The 19045-nt window shown below is 42.6% G+C and overlaps 1 protein-coding gene across 3 annotated transcripts in view; it reads right to left on the bottom strand.

Annotated features, from left to right (window-relative positions):
- Positions 1-19045, bottom strand: part of LOC140280123 (E3 ubiquitin-protein ligase RNF43) — a 79620-nt gene that overhangs the window by 56625 nt on the left and 3950 nt on the right. Inside the window, exon 1 of one of the 3 annotated variants that reach the window (XM_072375400.1) lies at positions 4777-4804. The exons of the other annotated variants lie outside the window; for them this stretch is intronic. Within the exon in view, the coding sequence (XP_072231501.1) occupies positions 4777-4791 (15 nt within the window). The 5' untranslated portion in view covers positions 4792-4804. Of the gene's footprint in view, positions 1-4776; positions 4805-19045 lie in introns of those variants that run through there. 3 annotated transcript variants of the gene reach the window in all.

Here is a 19045-nt window from a genome sequence, read left to right as displayed (position 1 = left end):
GAGCCTCGAACATTAAAGACTGCTGTGTGCTATTCCTGTCGTATGGTTAACTTTTACAGAATTGTGCTGTGACGACCAGCAGCCAGAGCAGAAGCATGTGTGCAACGTTGCTGTGCTGAGGAAGCAGTTGTAGCATGCAGCACAAAAGTTTCTCAGCAAATCCTTCGTTAGCAGCGGGGACATAGCTTGGTGCTGTGCCCACGTAACCTGACGCCTGCTGGTGATGGCATCTCATGCTTTCACACGAGCCTAGGCTGTCAGGGTGTGTGTGTGTGTGTTTTGCGAGTCTGTGTGAGTTAGGGGGTAGAGGAGGGGTGGAGGCTAAACATCGAGCATCCAGAAGAGGCCTGCTCAGGCCAGCAGAGGGCAGGGAACAGCTGGCCTTTCATTGATGGGCTTTGAGTGGTGGCAGTAAAAAATTCAACTCCAAGGGGTGTGGTGTGGGTGCTCAGAGGGGGGTCGCACTGTCCCAGAGCGAGTCAAGTGTACTTGGAAAAACTTTGATATATGATCAGGAACAAAGCAGCCTGGAAGAGGGATGGAGGTATTGTCTTGAAATGATGCTGCTACAGCAAACTCTGGGAGGATTTACCGCAGTGACTGCTATTTCTGGAGAAAAAAAAGCAAAGGCTAATCATCATCTGCAAGCAATGCTATCTTTGCCACTGCTACAAATCACAGAACCAAGACTTTAATCTCTAACATTGGGCCAACATAGCGCTGCCCATTCCACAATAAAGGCAAGACCTTGTGGTCTACTGTCATGTTTGCAGAGTTAAAAGAACAGACCACCAGATATATTACTTAACAAGGGAATAAACAGGTTCGTTAGACGTCTTTTGTGCGGTTTCAGAATTTAGTTTGAAGGAGGCTGAGAAAGTAAAAAATTGGGTTTACACACAAAGAGCTGGTGTATGTTTGGATGCTCGAGAGTTGAGCGATGCTGTTAGCTTCAATATCTAACGGAGCTCAAATTCTAACATGAATTGATTCCATGCAGCTCATCCGTCACCAAACAGGTATATACATTCATTTTAAAAGTCCTGTTTTGGTGGAAGTGACACAATAATTAGTTTTTTATTGAGTTTTCCGCTTTTATTTCCACGAGCAGCAGTGCATGAACTTTAAAACAGCTGCCTTTGCATCCTGCTGCACCCAGGTGTGATTCATTTGGCTTCATCTTGTCCTGAGGGTGAGAAGTCAAACGCATGGCTGTTCATGAAGAAGCTGTTAGGGTGCCATGAACTGCCAGCCCTAAACGACGATTGTTCAGTCACATTTTAACAATCATGCTTCCTGTGGTGCTTGAAAGTTAGTGAATCCTTGAGAAATGTCTACTTATATGCAAAAATATGACCTCAAGCATCATCAGGTTTCACAGAAATCTAAAAAGCAGTTCTGTTGGATCTTATAAAGTCTGATCTGCATATCATGAAGGAAACTTAAGAGGAGCTTAAAAAATAAAAGTGTTGCTGATGCTCGGTAGGCTGGAAAAGATTACAACGCCACGTCAGATTGTTCGCAAATGGAGGAAATTCAGGACTTTTTCCGTCCCAGGAGAATATCCCTCCACAAACAAGACGTGTGACAGTCTGCAAAGTCACAAAGAGAATCTGGATGACTTCTAAGCAACTAAAACGCCTCTCACGTGTTCAACAGAAAACCCCGAACAACAATGGTGGGCGTCGCACGGCTAGTGAGGAGGAAGCCACTGCTCTCCAAGAAGAACGTTACTGTCCATCTGTAGCTTGATGTCTTTGTTTTGTTTTACGTGTCTTTGCACATGTTTTTATCCTTTTATTCTGTTATTTATTTTCCTGCCATGTAAAGCACATTGAGTAGCACTTGTGTATGAAATGCGCTATAATAAAATTGCCTTGCCTTGATAAAGATCGAGGAAGCTGATGGGTAAATGTTTTTTGGACCAAAATAGAACTTCTATGGGTCATCTGTGAAGCACGGTGGTGGCAGTATCATAGTTTGAGCTACAGGTAGGCCAGGATAGCTTGCCATCACTGTACAGTGAACTGAAACAGAAAAGGTTCCTCAGTGCACGTCATTTGTCCAAAGAACGGTTAAAAAAGAACAAAATGCATGTTTTTGATTTGCCAAGTCAAAGTCAGAAATGTTGTGAAAGGACCTGAAGTGAGTACTTCATGTGAAAAAAAAACCTCACCAACGTCCCAGAGTTACAGTGCAGAGGAATGGACTGAGGTGCAGGACTGATACACAGTTACAGATATGTAAGATTGAGTCGTAGCCTTCAGTAAATAAATCAAAGTATAATCATTTTTTTTCCTCTTTAGTTTTTTTGAGGATTATCTTTATCTACTTTTAAGGCTCATACAGCTCACATTTATGCTGAAATTTAGTATATGCCTAAACTCTGTGGGGAGTCCGATAGCTTTAACAGAGCTAATAACCCAAGTTACAGGTTATACTTGAAAAATGCCTGCAATGAAACACCCATCATGGATGAGACGACTATCAGAAGTACAGTGATCTTTTATCATAATTCTAACCTATATTTGACAGGGAAAGAAATGTCATTGAGATCATGGATCTCTTTTACATGAGAATGACAGCAGCATCAGCACAGTTACAACACACTATAAAACAGACATTTACAACGTACTACACACACAGATATTTCAACATAGCATAAGAATTACATCATATTAACCTTGGAACACGAATAAACTAATGAATCATAGAATCAGAAGTCAAAAGACGCCAAAGTAAAACAGATCAATCAAAAGATGTTCAGTTTAACAGTATCTGTCTCTATTTCACATAGATCCATCCAAAGGGAGCAGCAGAATAAATAAAGCAGGTATAAATCCTGCGTAAGAAGACGATAACTTCTCGAGATAGAGAGGGGTTGACGCTCCAGTAACTTAAGCCAGGCTGGTTATAAACAGGGCAGACACTGTATGGTTTTATTCACCAAATATACTGTGAGATATCTCTCTAGTCAACATTTTGATAAGCAGAGAGTTCTGCTTATGCTGCACATCTGTCGCGGGCGCTGCTTTTAAAGTGATTTCACCCAGCACTGAGATATACGACATCATGAACACATTATTTCATATTGGACCCTTTTCATGTGGGAAAATCAGACTGTAGACCTTCTGAAAGTGCAAGGATGCAGGCTAAATCTGCTAAAAATCCACTTAAGACTCGATCCTTGACTTTATTCTTTTTTTACCCTCCATGTCCATAACGTGCCAAAAGGTTTCCTGACAAAGAGAAACCAAATGGTTTGTTCCTTACACGACATGCCAAAACAAACGAGCCACAGGGCTGATAGGCCTTACTGTTCTTTGAAATAACATAATCCACTCAGACACCATTTTATCTGACCGAACACAAGTGGGTCAAGCATGAGGGATCCATCCTATGCCTGGCATGTCGGGTCAATAGCAGGTTAAGAATGTGTCGTCAGTCATTCAAGATGCATCCCACTGAGTTCAGTTCGACTGTGCCTCAGAGACTATCATTGCACCTTTCTCCTCACACTTACACACACTTCTGTTTCTGGCTGCTTCACTGCGGCGCCAGCCCACTCCCGGCTTCTCAAGCTTCTTAGCAGAATAAAAGGCTTCTCTGATCAAAGGACCTGGTGCAAGGTTCCAGCCAGCTATCCAAACGGTTTGTTTATTCTGCATTGCCATGACAATATCAGATAAGAGATCTAAATATATAAGGGACTTAAGAAGCGGGTCGACGACAACAAAGCCAAGCGTGCAGGTTACAATGACTGAATCTGTATAGTGGAGGATAGTAGATAAAAGGAGAAATGCCTGTTTCCATTGCAACTGGATACAAACAGTGGCAACAACAATTTAGGCCTGGGGTCACCTTCTCAGGTAACTTTGCCATAGACTCATAGTCTGCATGTGTGGATTATACACCTTAAAACTCCTTTCTATACTTACTACGGAATATAATGTTAATAATGCCTAAAATACAATTTCTTTAACTGATTTCATGTTTAAGCAAATAGATCAATAGGTGTAAATGTGTCAAAATGTGTAAAAAAAAAAGGAATTAAAAGGAAATTTATATTGGCTGTTTGAGTTAAATTGTGATAAAATGCCCAAAGAAATCTAAAAATGTGGATTTCTTTTTGGGTTTTCAAGAGGATGGTTTCTAAAGTTATGTTTACAGGATATAATTTTCTATCATTCTTAGAAGAGATAATGAAGATAATGAAGGCTGAGCACATGTCAGCTTCTGACAGTCATTACAAACATTTGAACTTGTTTATAGTGTAGAAAACAAATATATAACTGTATTGTTTCAGTTGAATGATTGGATAAACTAATCTAATCTGTGTTTTTGTCTGAGCTCTCTTTTAAAAAAGAAAAAAAAGAAAACGAGGGAGTAAAAACCGACAATTTCCAGTGATGGAAAAACAAACTTTGATTCAAACTATCTGACTGACATTAAGGATCTATCTTCTGTTTGCACTAGATAAGCCATCTAAATAACAATAAAACAACAAAGACTGCAAAGCTGTGAAGCCATATCTGAAGAACGGATGACGGACAAATAGGAGACTTGAAGTAAAGTCAATTACTGAAACTGATCTGGGTACAGCTCATCGTCGGAAAACCTACAATTCTAACAGCTTTTCCTTCCCGACATCCCACATTCTTCTTTTGTCCAGTCCAGTATTCCCTTTTTCTCAGCACTTTCACTGCATCTGAATAAATACTGTTAAACAGCAACAAGCAGGGCAACGAGCAACAGGTCACTGCATTTCCATCATACCAGAGGAAAAAGCATCCGAGTGTCAACCACAGAGATAGGTGGGGGGGGGGGCTAAGTGGGCCGTACAGTGGAACACTCCCCTGCCTCGGGTGGTCAATGATCTCCAAAGAAATTGTCACCCTGAAAAAAAAGTAAGTGACAAGCCACAGCTTTGGCTGCTGGTGATCAGTCAGGAGGGAAGGAGCGCTGCATTCCCATGCAGCAAGGGAAACATAACTCACGGCTAGGTTTGCCTACCATGTCTCCGATGCCTCCAACTCAGACCACAGCCGTGCAACACGAGACGTGCTAACAAGGCAGCATGACATTCTGCCTCCACTATTTACTTTCCTCTGTATTTATGATCGTTGGCTTATTTTGAAGCCAACCCTTCTTAAATTTCACTCTTGATTTCCAGGCACATTTCCGTCCCTCCATTCATACGGTCTTGCTTTACCGTGTCAATGATTGTCGGGGCCTGAGCGTGAACTTTGAACCTGCCGGACAGAACTGCAGGGGAGGTGAGGCATGGAAAGAGGGCTCTGGGTTTGGGGCTAACTCATTTACGATTCGCACCATAAAGCTTCTTGAAAGGTCACTCGGGCTGAATAAGCACGGGTATGTTAACCTTTCACCTTCCCGTGCACAAAAAGTGTAGAGCCACAGGAAACAGCCCTGTGAAGGTGTTGTTTCTTTTATAAATCATGTTTGTGTGTGACAGTGTTTGCAAAAAAGGCACGTAGAGATGTCTTTCTCCCCTTAAAGAACAGGTGTTTGTGCAAGCTGTCCCAGGAGAGGCTTCCTGGCTGCAGTGCTGTGAGATCGCTCCCACCTGTGAAGATCAAATATGAGACATTTATTATACAGGGGGGACTTATCTAGCGCTCCCTATCTGATGGGCTATGTAATGGAGAGGCCTTCGGCAGATCCACTTTCACTGCCCTGAAAGGCTGGAGAGGTGACCCAAAAGGAAATCATTATGCGGGAATACAAAGACGTCGTAGGTGTGGAGGAGAAACTCTCTTAAGGGTTCTGCCCTCTCTTCTCCCATGAAGGCTGGAACCACTGCAGGGCATGACGTGTCTGTGGGTGGTGTGTGTAAAACCCACCAGTAAAATCACTAGTCACCACTTTTCAACTTGTGCTAAATTAGGCCCCTTAGAGCAATAATTCCACACTCAGAAAGTGGTGAACAACAGCACACATTTGAACCGGAGCGTTGTAATTTCTGCAGATTGCGGCCTGCGCCTCATTGTGACTACTCTATTGTGTAGTTCTCAGCTGCCGGCATCATTCAAAAACAGTTAAATTACACATATTTAGGTCAGTTGAGGGCTCCTGTTATGAGCACCACGTTGTGGTTCAGAAATATTTCATCAGGAAATAAAATCCCTCAGCTGACCTTCGTGTGCAGCGCTCATTAGCATGTTAGCATGCTAATGAGCTTAACTGATATCGTAGACATTAGCACAGCGGCTTACATTTGCATTGTCAGTGTAGTTAGTGTAGCCATGCCGCACTAAGAGCTTCAATCAAATTTTGAATCATAAAAGCAGCATTCGGGCCAACTTTAGCTCTGCATGAAAAACTGCAGTCTTCACAATCATGTGATCGTTGTGGCTGACGATGAAACAACAGCCAACACGAGTGTCAATATCCTGTTTCACGGTTTTATGTACTGCTCTGATGCCGTGAGCCGACCCTTTTCAGATCCATTACTGAAAAAGTCTCAGTTTGGGGCTGAATGCTTCGCAAACTTTATCATATCCAGAGTAAGTGAAAAGCAAACACACAGCAGATAATCCATGACGTAGCTAACTTTAATATAATTTATGAACCACTTTCAAGTGACGTGACCACAGTGCTGCTATTGTGTCCCTAAACAATCCTCCCCTGGCTTCAAAAAGTCAGGATGACAGAGCGGGGACTAAACGCCTCGCAGTTAATTAAAAGCTTTCGAGATAAGACTCCGATGAGAAGCTACTGCCTGCTCCGCTTTGTCATGATGAAAAAGAGCAGGACTTCCTGCTGGTGAGAGGAAGTGAGCTTGGTAAAGGAGAGTGAGTGTGTGGGAGGGGGGCAACAGAAGAGCATAGCACATGGTCTGAGGATACATTTTTGCACTCCAAAGAAACATCTGTTTACAAATCAGTTCTAAAGAATCTGAGTCCAAGTTTAAGACACAGACAAACATCCACACTCTTAAGCGTGAGATGTTTACATGCCACCAACAGTGCCATGTGAGTCGATTCGACCTTATATGGGTGAACACCTGGTCCAAGTATGACACAGGCCACCTGATCAAATAAGCCACATAATGCACTAAAAAAGGCACACATTCACAGTATTCACCTGGCTGCCGTCAGCCTCTCTCGTCTACACAATAAATCAAAAATGTGGCATGAAGAATAGTTTCAATGCAAGGCACTATCACAGACAAACAGTCTCTATGCGGCCTAAAATTAGAGGAACAATGTGGCAGCCACATATCAGCATCGACCAACAGGGGGCATAACAAATGCATTAAATTGTGATCTCTAAATGTGGATGACATCTGGCTCACATGTGCCCAGTGCTACACAGCATTTGGAACTTGGCTGTAATAAATCCCTTGTGACACGATGGCACAAAAGTCAAAGGCTGGAACTTGCACTTTTAAGAGTTGGCAATATTAAGCTGTGTGGGAGCACGTTTACTTGAGTCATGCATAGTAAATTGTCTGAAAATTCAAAGACAGGGAGACAAAGCTTGATTTGTAGCCATCATGTGTCTCAGTCCCCAAGAAAGCCCACAAAGGATGATTATCGGCGCCATTTGTTCTCATGATCTGATTATTACAGTTATGAACATGAAAACTGGCCGGGGCTTCTCATAACTCACTCCAAACTTAAAGCATATCTCCTTATCTTGAAATAACTAATTGGGATTTTCTGATCCTCACAAACCTCGCTAATGACACGATTATGTAATTATCTCCACATTAAATTGTTTTCTTGTGATCTATGTATCTCTCTATCTGGTCAAAAGAAATTCACAGCTTTGCTAATGTAATTAGATTAGATAGTGAATCTATCGAACTAGGCCAACTGCTTATGTAATCATTCAACTTTTAAGTGAACAACTGATTGATAGAAAATCTGGTCTGATGGTCAGTGGTGCTTTCCGTTGTCTTCGGCTGTTTTTTCCACAGAGAGACAAAAGCAACTGCAGCCAAACCATGATTTTGTCATTTTTTCATCAAATCAGGACAGTGAGATGAAGACCTGCTGTAGTTCATTTTCAGAAATAATAAATTTAATTAACAATAGCAAGTTTTTGTGTTGCATTTTGATTTTCAATGAGGATTTGGATCTTTTCTCTCTTTTTTCTACACTTGCTTTCGTATTTATTGCTGCGCTGCAATTTTGTAACGTGGTTTAAAGGTGATGATGGGAATATAAAAACGTTTGCCTCGGCTTGAGATTTGACCACATTTGTTTGCACAAAATGCAAGATAAACCCATTTGTTCATACGTTTTACTGAATTTGTTCATACAAGATAAATGTGTGATCACAAACCAGCCTTTGAACCTCTCTGGCATTGCGTGTAACAAAGGGAACTTATTTTTTCTTATTCCTGATCATACACAGCGTGGTCTCAGGTCATGTTCATACTCGGTGCTTATTGTGTAAATCAGGAGATCCCAGAAGCTCCTAAAGCACGGTCCACAAGGCCCCTGAAACTAAACCAAACAGTCTCCAAAGCATTATGTTTTTAGGCATGCATTCAGTGATCAGAACGTTCACAATTATATTGCTCAAATTCAGCAAGGGGAGGATTTTCTTCTTGTGTCTAGGCCCGTTTGATTTATATGTCCAGAGGCTGATTTACAAATTAAGCACAGAGTCAGAATATGAATTACAGAAGCAAGAAAAGAGAAAAACATTAGTAGTACATTTTGTACACTGCTGATTTTATGACACAATGCATGAAATACAGACACGTGGTAAAGTAACCGCTACAAAAGTTTGAGAACCTTAAAATTACGTGTTTCTGGCTATTTTTAAAGCTCATCGATTCCCAGACACGAAACTTCAGTTGAGCACCAGGCAGCTGAGATACCGCAGTTCACAACTTGAGTTTCCAGCCGCACACAACGCTACTTTGCTTCATGGTCGCTGGACTTAATTTTTGTGGCCTCTTATATCACATGTAAGGCTGTAGATGTACAAGGCTCACACAGAGCTTTGGTGTTATAACAGTGGGGTTACATCCCAAAACTGTAGGAAGAGCCAGTGTCTCTGGGATGAAAGGCTGGTCTGTTGTGGTGTCTCGTGGATATAAATTTATTTCCTCCATACAAATTAAATAAACCATGTAAACAAATTAATGAAAACGTACGAATGAGAATGAAATGTTACATAAAGTTGCAATAGGATATAATCATCCTTTCCGTTGATGGTCAGTTCAGGGTCAAATTACTGATCGAAACGTTAAATTGTCACGTGCGCAGCGTGCGCCTGAGTTCAGCCGTGAGTAAAGCACGTAATGCTGAAATCTCAGGAGGGGGCGCATCAGCGAAGCATTTCTCAATGTCGGGTTTAATTCGCCATTTAAAATCAAAACATCCCGATCGACATGGTGATTTTGAGAAGAAACGCACACTGTCTTTAGACTAGTTTGTTGCTAAGATACACAACTTTAATGCACTTTGTGTTTTATGAGAGACGATTTTTAATTTTTACTATCTTTCTGCAGTCAGTTATAGGCCTGCAGGCTATACAGGAGCGGGGCCAAGTACAACATTTGATTTTATCTTATATTGTGCATTATTGGAATATCAGCATTCAGTGCTAAATAAATATTTTCATAGTTTTGTAATTGATTTATTCTTGCATGAATATTAGTTTCTGTTGCAATGCCATAACAGTACATACATTGATGCACAACATAATCCTGCAGGCAACTCCAACGTAATCACTCCTCCGGTCCTGACAGAGAAGTATCCTTTATTTGCAAATTGGGGGTCCTATTGAGTGTAAAATTCTATCGCCTGCATAACTGTTTTCCATAAGTCTAACCCGGGAATTCATAAGATGAATAAAAACTACGTTATCTGGGACAGGATGTGTTCTTATCAGATCCAATCTGGACTTGAGTTTCAATTCTCAAGCAGGTGATTAGCAAAACAAACAAAAAACTGGCTCAATAAATGAATAAATTCTGAAAGTTTGTCGTTTTTTTACAGCTAAATGTATAACCTGTAAAATTCTGGACTAAAATACAGTGATAATGACAGCAATCAACAGTCACTTTACGGGTTGCGGTAAAGCGCTCACACTTCTACTGTTTTTGTACTTTGTAACCACACTAAGGAAAATAAATGCGAACACACGAGGGATTATAAAAAGAAGTGCGAGTGGGTGAGGAACCTGCCGAGGGCAGTTCAACCAGCATGTGCGTGTTGAAGCGAGGGGACGAGGGGAAAGGAGAAGCACGAGAAGTTAAGAGAGCGAAAGAGGTACACAGAGAGCGATGAGGGAGGCAAAACAGGAGAGCTGCAGTGCTGGGATCAGTCTTGAAACTGTGGCTGTGGCCCTTTTGGAAGGACTCCAGGGCTTGTAATGCAGGTCTTCTTTGATAATGGCGCACAGTATGTGTAAGAGCGTTGGGCTGCAGCCAAGGTACACAGCCTTTTGGTAATAGTTAACTGAGTGGGCAAACAGTGGAAGTCAGCAGCATGGAGGTAGGTCAGAGAACTGCAGTGAACATGCTGCTAACCCCCTCCCCACTCCTCACCCCTGTTCCCCAGGGCAGCCCAACCCTCCCACCATCTCTCTCAGATAGGTCTGGCATTGTACTGCAACCCTTGGCTCTGCTCCTGGCTCTTAGATTTGGACTGAAGCTTTGTAAACATGCTGTTGACTCATAAAGAACACAGTGAAGTGATGGGCACTCAACAAAACTTTCCTCATAAAATACAGAGGGGTGCAAACAGGGCTTTTTCTGAAAGAAAAAAACATCTAAATTAAAGTGATGGAGATACATTTTTGGAACTCACATCTGCTCCAAGAATGAGATCTATAAAAACTGTGCAAACACACATTCATTTCCAGTATGTAATGCACATGGGCAAGGCTTTGAAGCATAATTCCCGTACATTACAAGCAGTTACTTGTAGCGACATGACATTGGTCACTACACACTTCCTCTCATCTCCAACTGCTTTGATTTGCTGCTATTAAAAACATGCACAAAGACCTGACACTCTGGAAAATAAGGTTGAGATGAATTAAGAAGACCGGAGTATGATATGGCATCTGTGTGCCCGAGACAATTAGTGGTTGGGCATGTCACATCTCATTTGGCAGAGATTATAAATGTTATATTGTTTCTGTTACCACAATGTCACGTCTGTCTCTTGACAATTTGTCATGGTCTGGTAGAAGGAGAGGGGCCACACTTCTATGCGTAGGTGTGTGTGTCTTAAGTAGCCCTGCCGCCTCAGACAGTCCAAGGACTCGAAAAGCGGTAGACATGTCATTACCCGATCCTCTGCCAACCTGCTGCTAATCTCAGAGTGAGCAGACCAAACACCAAACCACACATGGCTCTGCTTTAGTCTTCAGAGCTGGCTTTCAGGGTTGCTGTGGTGTAACGCTGTGCTAACCTTAACCTAGGGCCCAGAACAAAGAGCAACACCATGCTGTACTCCACTCCCGCACTGCAATCCGGGGGTTTAAATAGCAGGCTTTGAGGGAATGAGGCCTGGCAGCTGCAGGCACAAACAAACCATCTGAAAGTAGAAAAGGAGCCCAAAACTTCATACAGCCCTAAACGCGTGCCTTGTGAGCTGTCAGCTGATACTTTTTCTAGTTTCTTTGGAGCAGCTCCCACAAGGGAGATTATCAGGTGAACAGTCCCGATGAGACATCATGGCCCAGTTGTCTCAAATACGAACAGCCTTTGATCCGCCCACTTCATTTCGGTTGACCACTGCGCAACAAGGTCAGCTGACAGGAAGCCTGCCTCCGAGTAAATATATATACACAGGTTATGTAACCCACTTATAGCTGATAGTCCAACAACTCTATCACTTCCCTGCAAAGTCCTGCTCGGTGGTCAAGGCCATTTAAAGAGAACAATCTGAAAGTACACCAGGTGGAAAACCAACACAGCAGAAAGATAAAGGATGCACGTTTCAAGGGAGCTCAACAATATTTCTAATGTTGCCGTTGCTGACTGGTGTTGGTTGTTGGTGTTGGCTGTTACACGTGAGGGGAGTCGATGGCCGTCCAAGTCTGTCAGCATTCCTCTTGGGTGCCAAGGTATTTGCTTTGGCCAAGAGAGGGAGGCACTGCGAGGGATTGGCTCCAATTAGGGGCAGCTAGTCAGGAGGTCATGGCCAATCGGAATGGGTCTCCTAGACATATAGTCCTCACTTGGGGGCTGTTGAACAGTCAACCAGGCACAGTCTAGTTAAGGTTTAGTTGTTTTTGGAGGATCATACAAGGTTTGGCTCTGAATCAGGTATTCGATTTGGGGTACGACTAATAAATGTTTGGTGGTGGTGATAATGCTTCAAGTTTAAAGTCAAAAGAGCCTTTGGTGTTGATATAGTCCATGATTGGCCCTTAGAAAGAACTTTTAGAAAGTTTTCATTGCATTGTATTGCTTTCTGTGAGACACGCGGTAGTAGAAAAAGACCAAACCAGATCTTATTAGGCTGAGTGTGGATGTGTTTCCTCAGAACAAATCACTTTTCAACAGGATTAGCCTTCAGCCTTCGGCTAACGCAAAGACAGGCACTTTTCATTTAGTCTGACAGGGCCATCTTTCGTGCTGGGAGGCATGAGAGCGTATGAGAAACCATCATTCACTTCGATGTCAAACAGCTGTCTTTGAAGGGAATGGGCGCTATACCGTCCTGAAAGTTCACAGAGGTGCATGACAAACGGCGTGTGATGGTATTTGTGTAAAAAAAAAAAAAAAAAACTGTAAAAACTGAACTGCTGATACAGTTTGAATGACATATTTTAAAAGCTATGATATCCAAGAATTGCAGCCATACAGATTTAAGACAGTATTACTGACCCTGTCAATAATGATTTCGACTACACCTTTAGCTTAATGCTTTTTAGCTTAATGTTCTTAAAGAAGACCTTTTCTGAACCGCATCTGTGCAAATTAGTGCAGCCTTTAAACAGAATATTACGACACCATCCTGCCACTTAGCTTTATATGTTCATAAGCTAAATTATTCATTTAAATGATCTTGTTCTTTCTTAATTAATATCATTTCTTGCATTTTATGCTCCACTCATCAAGGTCCAACGTTTTTCTTCCAAATTTCCCTTGATGTGACCAATAAAAGTAGCGGTTTGGTCGTTTTTGGTTTACGATACCGACTCTCTTAATATTCTTAAAAGGAAATTAAAGATCTTTCTATTTGATCTGGCATTTCAGTATCGCTTTCTACTGACATTTATTTATGTATTTTATCACATATATATTTCATGTTTCTTGGCTTTCATGTGTGTGCTTTTGGTGGTGCATTATTTTGCCGTTTAGAACTTTAGACACTGACACACATGAAATGTGCTTTACAAGTAAAGTTGAAGCTCTCATCGGTAAATAAGTCCACATAATTCTTACGTCTAATTTGCTGACAACAAATATGCAGGAAACGCTTCATGCATGCTTCCCAGTTTGACTGTTCTTCCATCTTTTTGAATCGTCTTTTCGTCTGTCCTGGTTCACATGGAACCACTCAGCTGGCTTCACGTGAGGCGATTTGTCACCGAGGTTGGCACTGCATAATCCTCATATTGTCTTTGTTTAGCTACACTGAACAGATATGCCAGTTGGTTATACATCCACCTGACACCGCTCGTGCACCAACCTACACCAGCATGATGGGTGGTCTGTGGCTTTGTGAGAGTGATCGTGCGTAAGACAGCGTTACACAGACAAATTCAAAAGCCTCCAACTTTGTTGGGAGTGACTGAATCGGGCTGTTTTTGTGAAAGGAAAGTCTGGACGCCCATACTCGGCTTTGCAAAATCAGTAAATTGAGTTTCTCAATGAACATGGTTGCATGTCGACCTTTATCACGATGAACACTGAAGTATTTTCTGAAGAAAAAAAAAAAGAAAAAAGAAAAAGGTCAAAAACAGGACATGCTGTTCGCTGTTTGGAAGTGACCATGTGACTCTCAGAGGCATAAAGCATTTTTTGTGAGCAGCGTTATCTCCTTTTATCTGGGGTTACAATATGGCTTTTGTAGTCATGCAGCACTGAAAGATCTAAGTCACTTTGATCTCACTTAATAGAGTTTGGTAAATGATCTCAGTATGAGACCCTCAGCTGCTTGTGTGTACGCACACGCACACACTCACAAGGACCCATTCATGCCTCCGCACACATGCATTAAATAAATCCAACCATCACGCAGGTGAAAGCTCTTCCTCTTGCGGGTCGTTGGGCCAAGCGTTCAAGCAGAAAAGTAGAAAATATGCTTCTGCTCTCTGCAGATCTTCGCTTTTTTTAACAGAAATGGCTCTGCACATGCACATCTGTCATTCATAAACATGTCCCACAAATAGTTTTCAGCTGGTCAGAAGAAACACAAACAACTTCAAATGAGATTCGTTTGCTTTGGGAGGTGTTAGACGTCGTGTTTACCAAAGCGGCGAGCACAAAGCCATATTTAAAAAAAAGGAGAGTGACTAAAGGAGCCACAGGGAGTCAGGGAGAGGGAGGGAGTTTGTCAGACAGCATTTATCTGTGGCGTGATGATGACTCTTTTCCTCCAACCTCTCAGCAAAACTGAGCGCTTCCTGCCTTCTGAGTGCACGCAGCCATTTTTGTCCTTGAAACTAAAGCACATGCAATGAATTACAACCATTTTAAAGAGCTGTCAAGACAAACAAGAGAGGGCTAGTTAGGAGAGGAGACGAGGTGAGGAGGAGGAATTCGAAGCTGCGCTGCCGGGATAAGAAGAAAAAGACGGGCAGTGAACTGAAAAACCGCAGAGACGATTCTGAGCCTTTGAGCTGAAAAGTCCGTTTTTGTGGTAAAAGTTGTTAGTGGTTGACTTCATGACTAAAATTAACATGACTTTAATTCTAACATTATTAAAAACCTGGAGGATACCATATCAACCTTGAACAAACTACAATTTCACATCATCTCCACAAGGCTCGTTTATGTTGGAATTCTAGCACCATAAATATTTGAGCTTGAGGACAAATTCTTGACCTTTTTTTCTTAAATTAGTCTAAATTAGACTGACTTCTTCCTCTGGATATAGATGTGGACATAGTGACCTGATGACATGCGAATCAGCTGTGTGGCCAAAGACTGCAACATGTTCATTTTGATGCCTTCCTGCTAATGTTGTTCATCATCTGCTGATAAACTTCCGGGCTAACACCGCTCACATTCAGTTCATTTTGTGGTGGACAGTGAAAGTCTAAATAAGGATGATAGAATTGTTTTTGCTTAATTTTGCACCATGATCACTTTTTTTAATTTAAGCTGTGCAGTGCTTACGAACCTGCAGTTTCAGCATGGCTGTATGAACACTTCAGGAACTGCAGGACAGGTCCAGTCATGCAATACAGAAGGTACAACTTTTTTCAATTGTAAGCTAAAATGGGACAGTGTGTGAAAAACTAAGTACACCCCATGACTCAACAGCTTGTAGAACCACTTTTAGCAGCAATAACTTGGAGTAATTGTTTCCTGCATTGAGGTTTGCAGTGTTGGTTTCTGCACAGCTCTCTTAAGGTCCCACCACAGCATTTCAGTCAGGTTGAGGTCTGGTCTTTGACTGGATCAAACAACACCTTGATTATTTTCTTTTTCACACATTCTGTTGTAGATTTGCTGCTGTGTTTGGGATCATTGTCCTGTTGATGAGCCAGTTTCAGCCAAGCTTTAGCTGTTGGACAGATGGCCTCATATTTGACTCCAGATTACTTTGGTATCCAGAGGCGTTCACGGTGGACTCACTGACTGCAAGGTGTCCAGGTCCTGTGGCTGCAGAACAAGCCCAGATCATCAGCCCTCCACCACCGTGCTTGACAGTTTATATGAGGTGTTTGTGCTGATATGCTGTGTTTGGTTTTCTCCAAACGTGCTGCTGTGCATTATGACCAAACATCTCCACTTTGGGAAACCTTTAACTTTATAAACCTAAGCTGTGCTGCCATGTTCTTTTTACACAGAAGAGGCTTTCTCCTGCAACCCTTCCAAACAAACCATACTTGTTGAGTCTTTTTCTAATTGTACTGTCCTGAACTTTAACATTTAACATGCTAACTGAGGCCTGTAGAGTCTGAGATGTAGCTCTTGGGGTTTTTTTTAGCAGTTTTGTCTGACCTTTGGGGTGAACTTGTTGGGAACTGTCCTGAATGTTTTCCACTTGTGAATAATCTTTCTCTCTGTAGAACGATGGACTCCAAATAGTTTGGAAATGGCCTTATAACCCTTCCCAGATTGATGAGCAGCAACAGTTGCTTCTCTTAGATCATTGCTGATGAAAAACTTCTGGTTTGATAGAGGTGCTCACAGATGCTGAAGGTCATTTAATCCATTTTTCTATTTGCAGCACCTTGCTACTTCTTACCAACTTAATTGCATTAGAAGCACTTGTTGCACTTAGTTTTTCACACACTGATTCTGTATCTTAGTCTCTGTAAAACAGATATGGACATAATGGAATATCCAATGTGCTGCTGTTCATCTGAGAATGCATTTATATTCTGAGAGATGTTCACGACCAGATTTATTGTTTTACATCGTCTTGACACAGGCTCTTTGAACTGAAAGAGGGAGTACTTTATTTTTCATGGCTGTGTGTCACTTGTCAGCTGATCACAGTGATCATAACGCTGAGTTAAGGGAGAACATAAAACTGATGCTCCCAACCTTCCCACTAGTAGCACGTGAATTCTCCTGCTGTGTGGTACAATTGTCATCTGTTGCAACATAGTTCTCTGTAAATCTCTATAAATGTGGCCTTGATCCCCGGGGGAGGGGACTCGGCACCCGCTATGGATCAGCAGCCTTTCCTCTGTACTCCCAGTGGATCGGTTTCAACTGGAAAGAGACAGGTGCTTCACTTGACCTGAGCTGTCGGGACGAATTCAGAAAGGTCGCTTGTGATACATTTCTCACTGACAATGTAAGAATTCTGAGGTATTCTCCACTGTTTAACCTTGGACATTTTGTAAAAAACTGAAAGCCACTGTCCCTGAAAGCACCCTTGCCCCACCTGGCCCTATGTCAGGTCCACTGCCATATCAAAGCTTCGTGCATGTGTGAATGAATGCATGCATGCTTTTTTAGACGGTGAAGACTTACCTCTCTCTATTGTAATTATATAATGGCAAAACTAAAAAGAGCTGTTCACTCACTACTCTTTCAGTGGTTTCCCAAATGACAGACAGTAAAAGTGCTAAAAGTGAATAGGACAGACAACATTTATTTGTGGATTCTAAGTTTTTCCAAATCTTTGTCTGAGAACAGTGAAGCTTGCAGATATAAAAAGCACACACACACAAAAGTTTGGAAATGCTGTTTGTTTTCAGTCAGAGGTCCAGTAGTAATGCCCACATCATACTGCAGTCACTCAGTATGTGTGCATCCCCATAAAAGAAAACATGAAATGAAGAATGGAACTTTTTTTTTTGGAAACATAAATGAGGAAGTAGCTACACGAGAGGCAGAGCAGCGGACTGTACACTGAAGAAGCAGAGACCTTTCCTGGTTATTTGCATGAGGAGAGCTATGAAAGGGAGACAAGAATGTGTTGTGTAACATTCAAAAATTCCAGACCTGGTCTAATGACTAAAAAAGAAGGGGGCTTGCAGGATGAAGAGCTCTGCCATGTTTCCTCTACCTGCCTCTCCCTTCTTCCCAGTGCCCTAAGATACATCTCAACAACCATCTCTTGTGGAAAATGGTGGACAGGACAGCACTAGCCCCTGCTTCCTGTGTTGCAGGCCTCAGTTTGTCAGATCCCTGCTCAGGAGAAACCATTAGTCCACAGCTTGTCTGATCGCCTGGACACGCATAGGGTCGAGGCAAGAGCCAGAGGCAACACAGCACTGCAGTCTCACTGGAGGAAGGAGATGGTAGCAAAGCAGCGACGGGTCGGCTGAACTGATGACCATATGGAAGAAAAAACAGATCTGCGTAAGCTGGCAAAATAAAGGAATGTAAATAATGTCTGCATGAACAGCACTGAGTGTGTTGCTCATGTCAGAGTCTGTGCCCTTTCTGCACAAACGCTAGTTAATCACAAAAAACTGAGCGTCCTTTTCAACAGGTGCTGTGGAAAAGCAGGGGGAAATTGTGAGCTTAGGGCGAGTTCATTCATGGCTTTATGTAACTGCCAGTGTCGCCGTGAGGCAGAGGGGATGGAGGGGGACGGGATTCTACTTCTGTTCATGTTGTGGTCTCATATGGTGTCCACACCGGCTCTGCGTGCTGGATATGAGCACCGGGAATGTGAAGCGAAGGCTCCTGCAAAGCTCGGAGTGAGGCCCTTTTCTGTCACTGTGCCATAAAAAAAGATGCATGAGGATGAGTGTTTGATGAATTCAGGGGCTAATCACCTGAAGTTTCACTGAGACACAAGCAAAGAACAGCACAAAACAAAAGAGCGAGTGAAAAGTGCTTTGTCTGAGATGAAAAACACAACATTATGTAACGCAAAAGATAAATTACACAGACTGGGGCTTGATATGAAATACGAATGATAAGAGCTCTGAAACACACTCCAGAAAGCCTAAAACAACAGATAATGCTGTGATGTGTATGTTATGCCTCCGATCATGGAAGTAAAACTATGCACTGCACTGTAAAGCAGCAAGGAGCCCCGAGGAGCCCTGGACAGGCTGTTATCTCATCCAGGGAGATAGGAAGTATGAACAGGAAATCTAGAGGGAGGGGGAGGAGAAGGCCCATATGGGAAGTGCAGTGTAAACAGTCTCAGCTTTTAATCATCCCAGCTCACGTTCGGAACTGGACACACTTTGATGTTTTCCCTCAGCGCCCCCTCCGCCCTCCCATCCCTCGTTCCCAAACGACTGCACTGAGGGCCGAGGGAGGGGGGGGGGCGCTCAGATAGCGGCCTCGGACAGGCGAGGGCCCCGGGAGAGACAGACGAGGAGGCATTCAGTACCTTTTGGGACACTGAGAGGGGAGACGAAAGAATGTGAAGTGGTGCAGAGTTAACTGGTGTTCAGTCAGCGGCCCGGCCGGCCTTAATTACAGCTGATGTGTCTCAGGGAGCTCTCA

Source organism: Leuresthes tenuis, unplaced genomic scaffold, assembly GCF_036924035.1.
Source record: "Leuresthes tenuis unplaced genomic scaffold, fLeuTen1.0.hap1 SCAF_21, whole genome shotgun sequence".
In the NCBI taxonomy this organism is placed as follows: Eukaryota; Metazoa; Chordata; class Actinopteri; order Atheriniformes; family Atherinopsidae; genus Leuresthes; species Leuresthes tenuis.
This window is presented reverse-complemented; position numbering and strand designations above follow the sequence as displayed.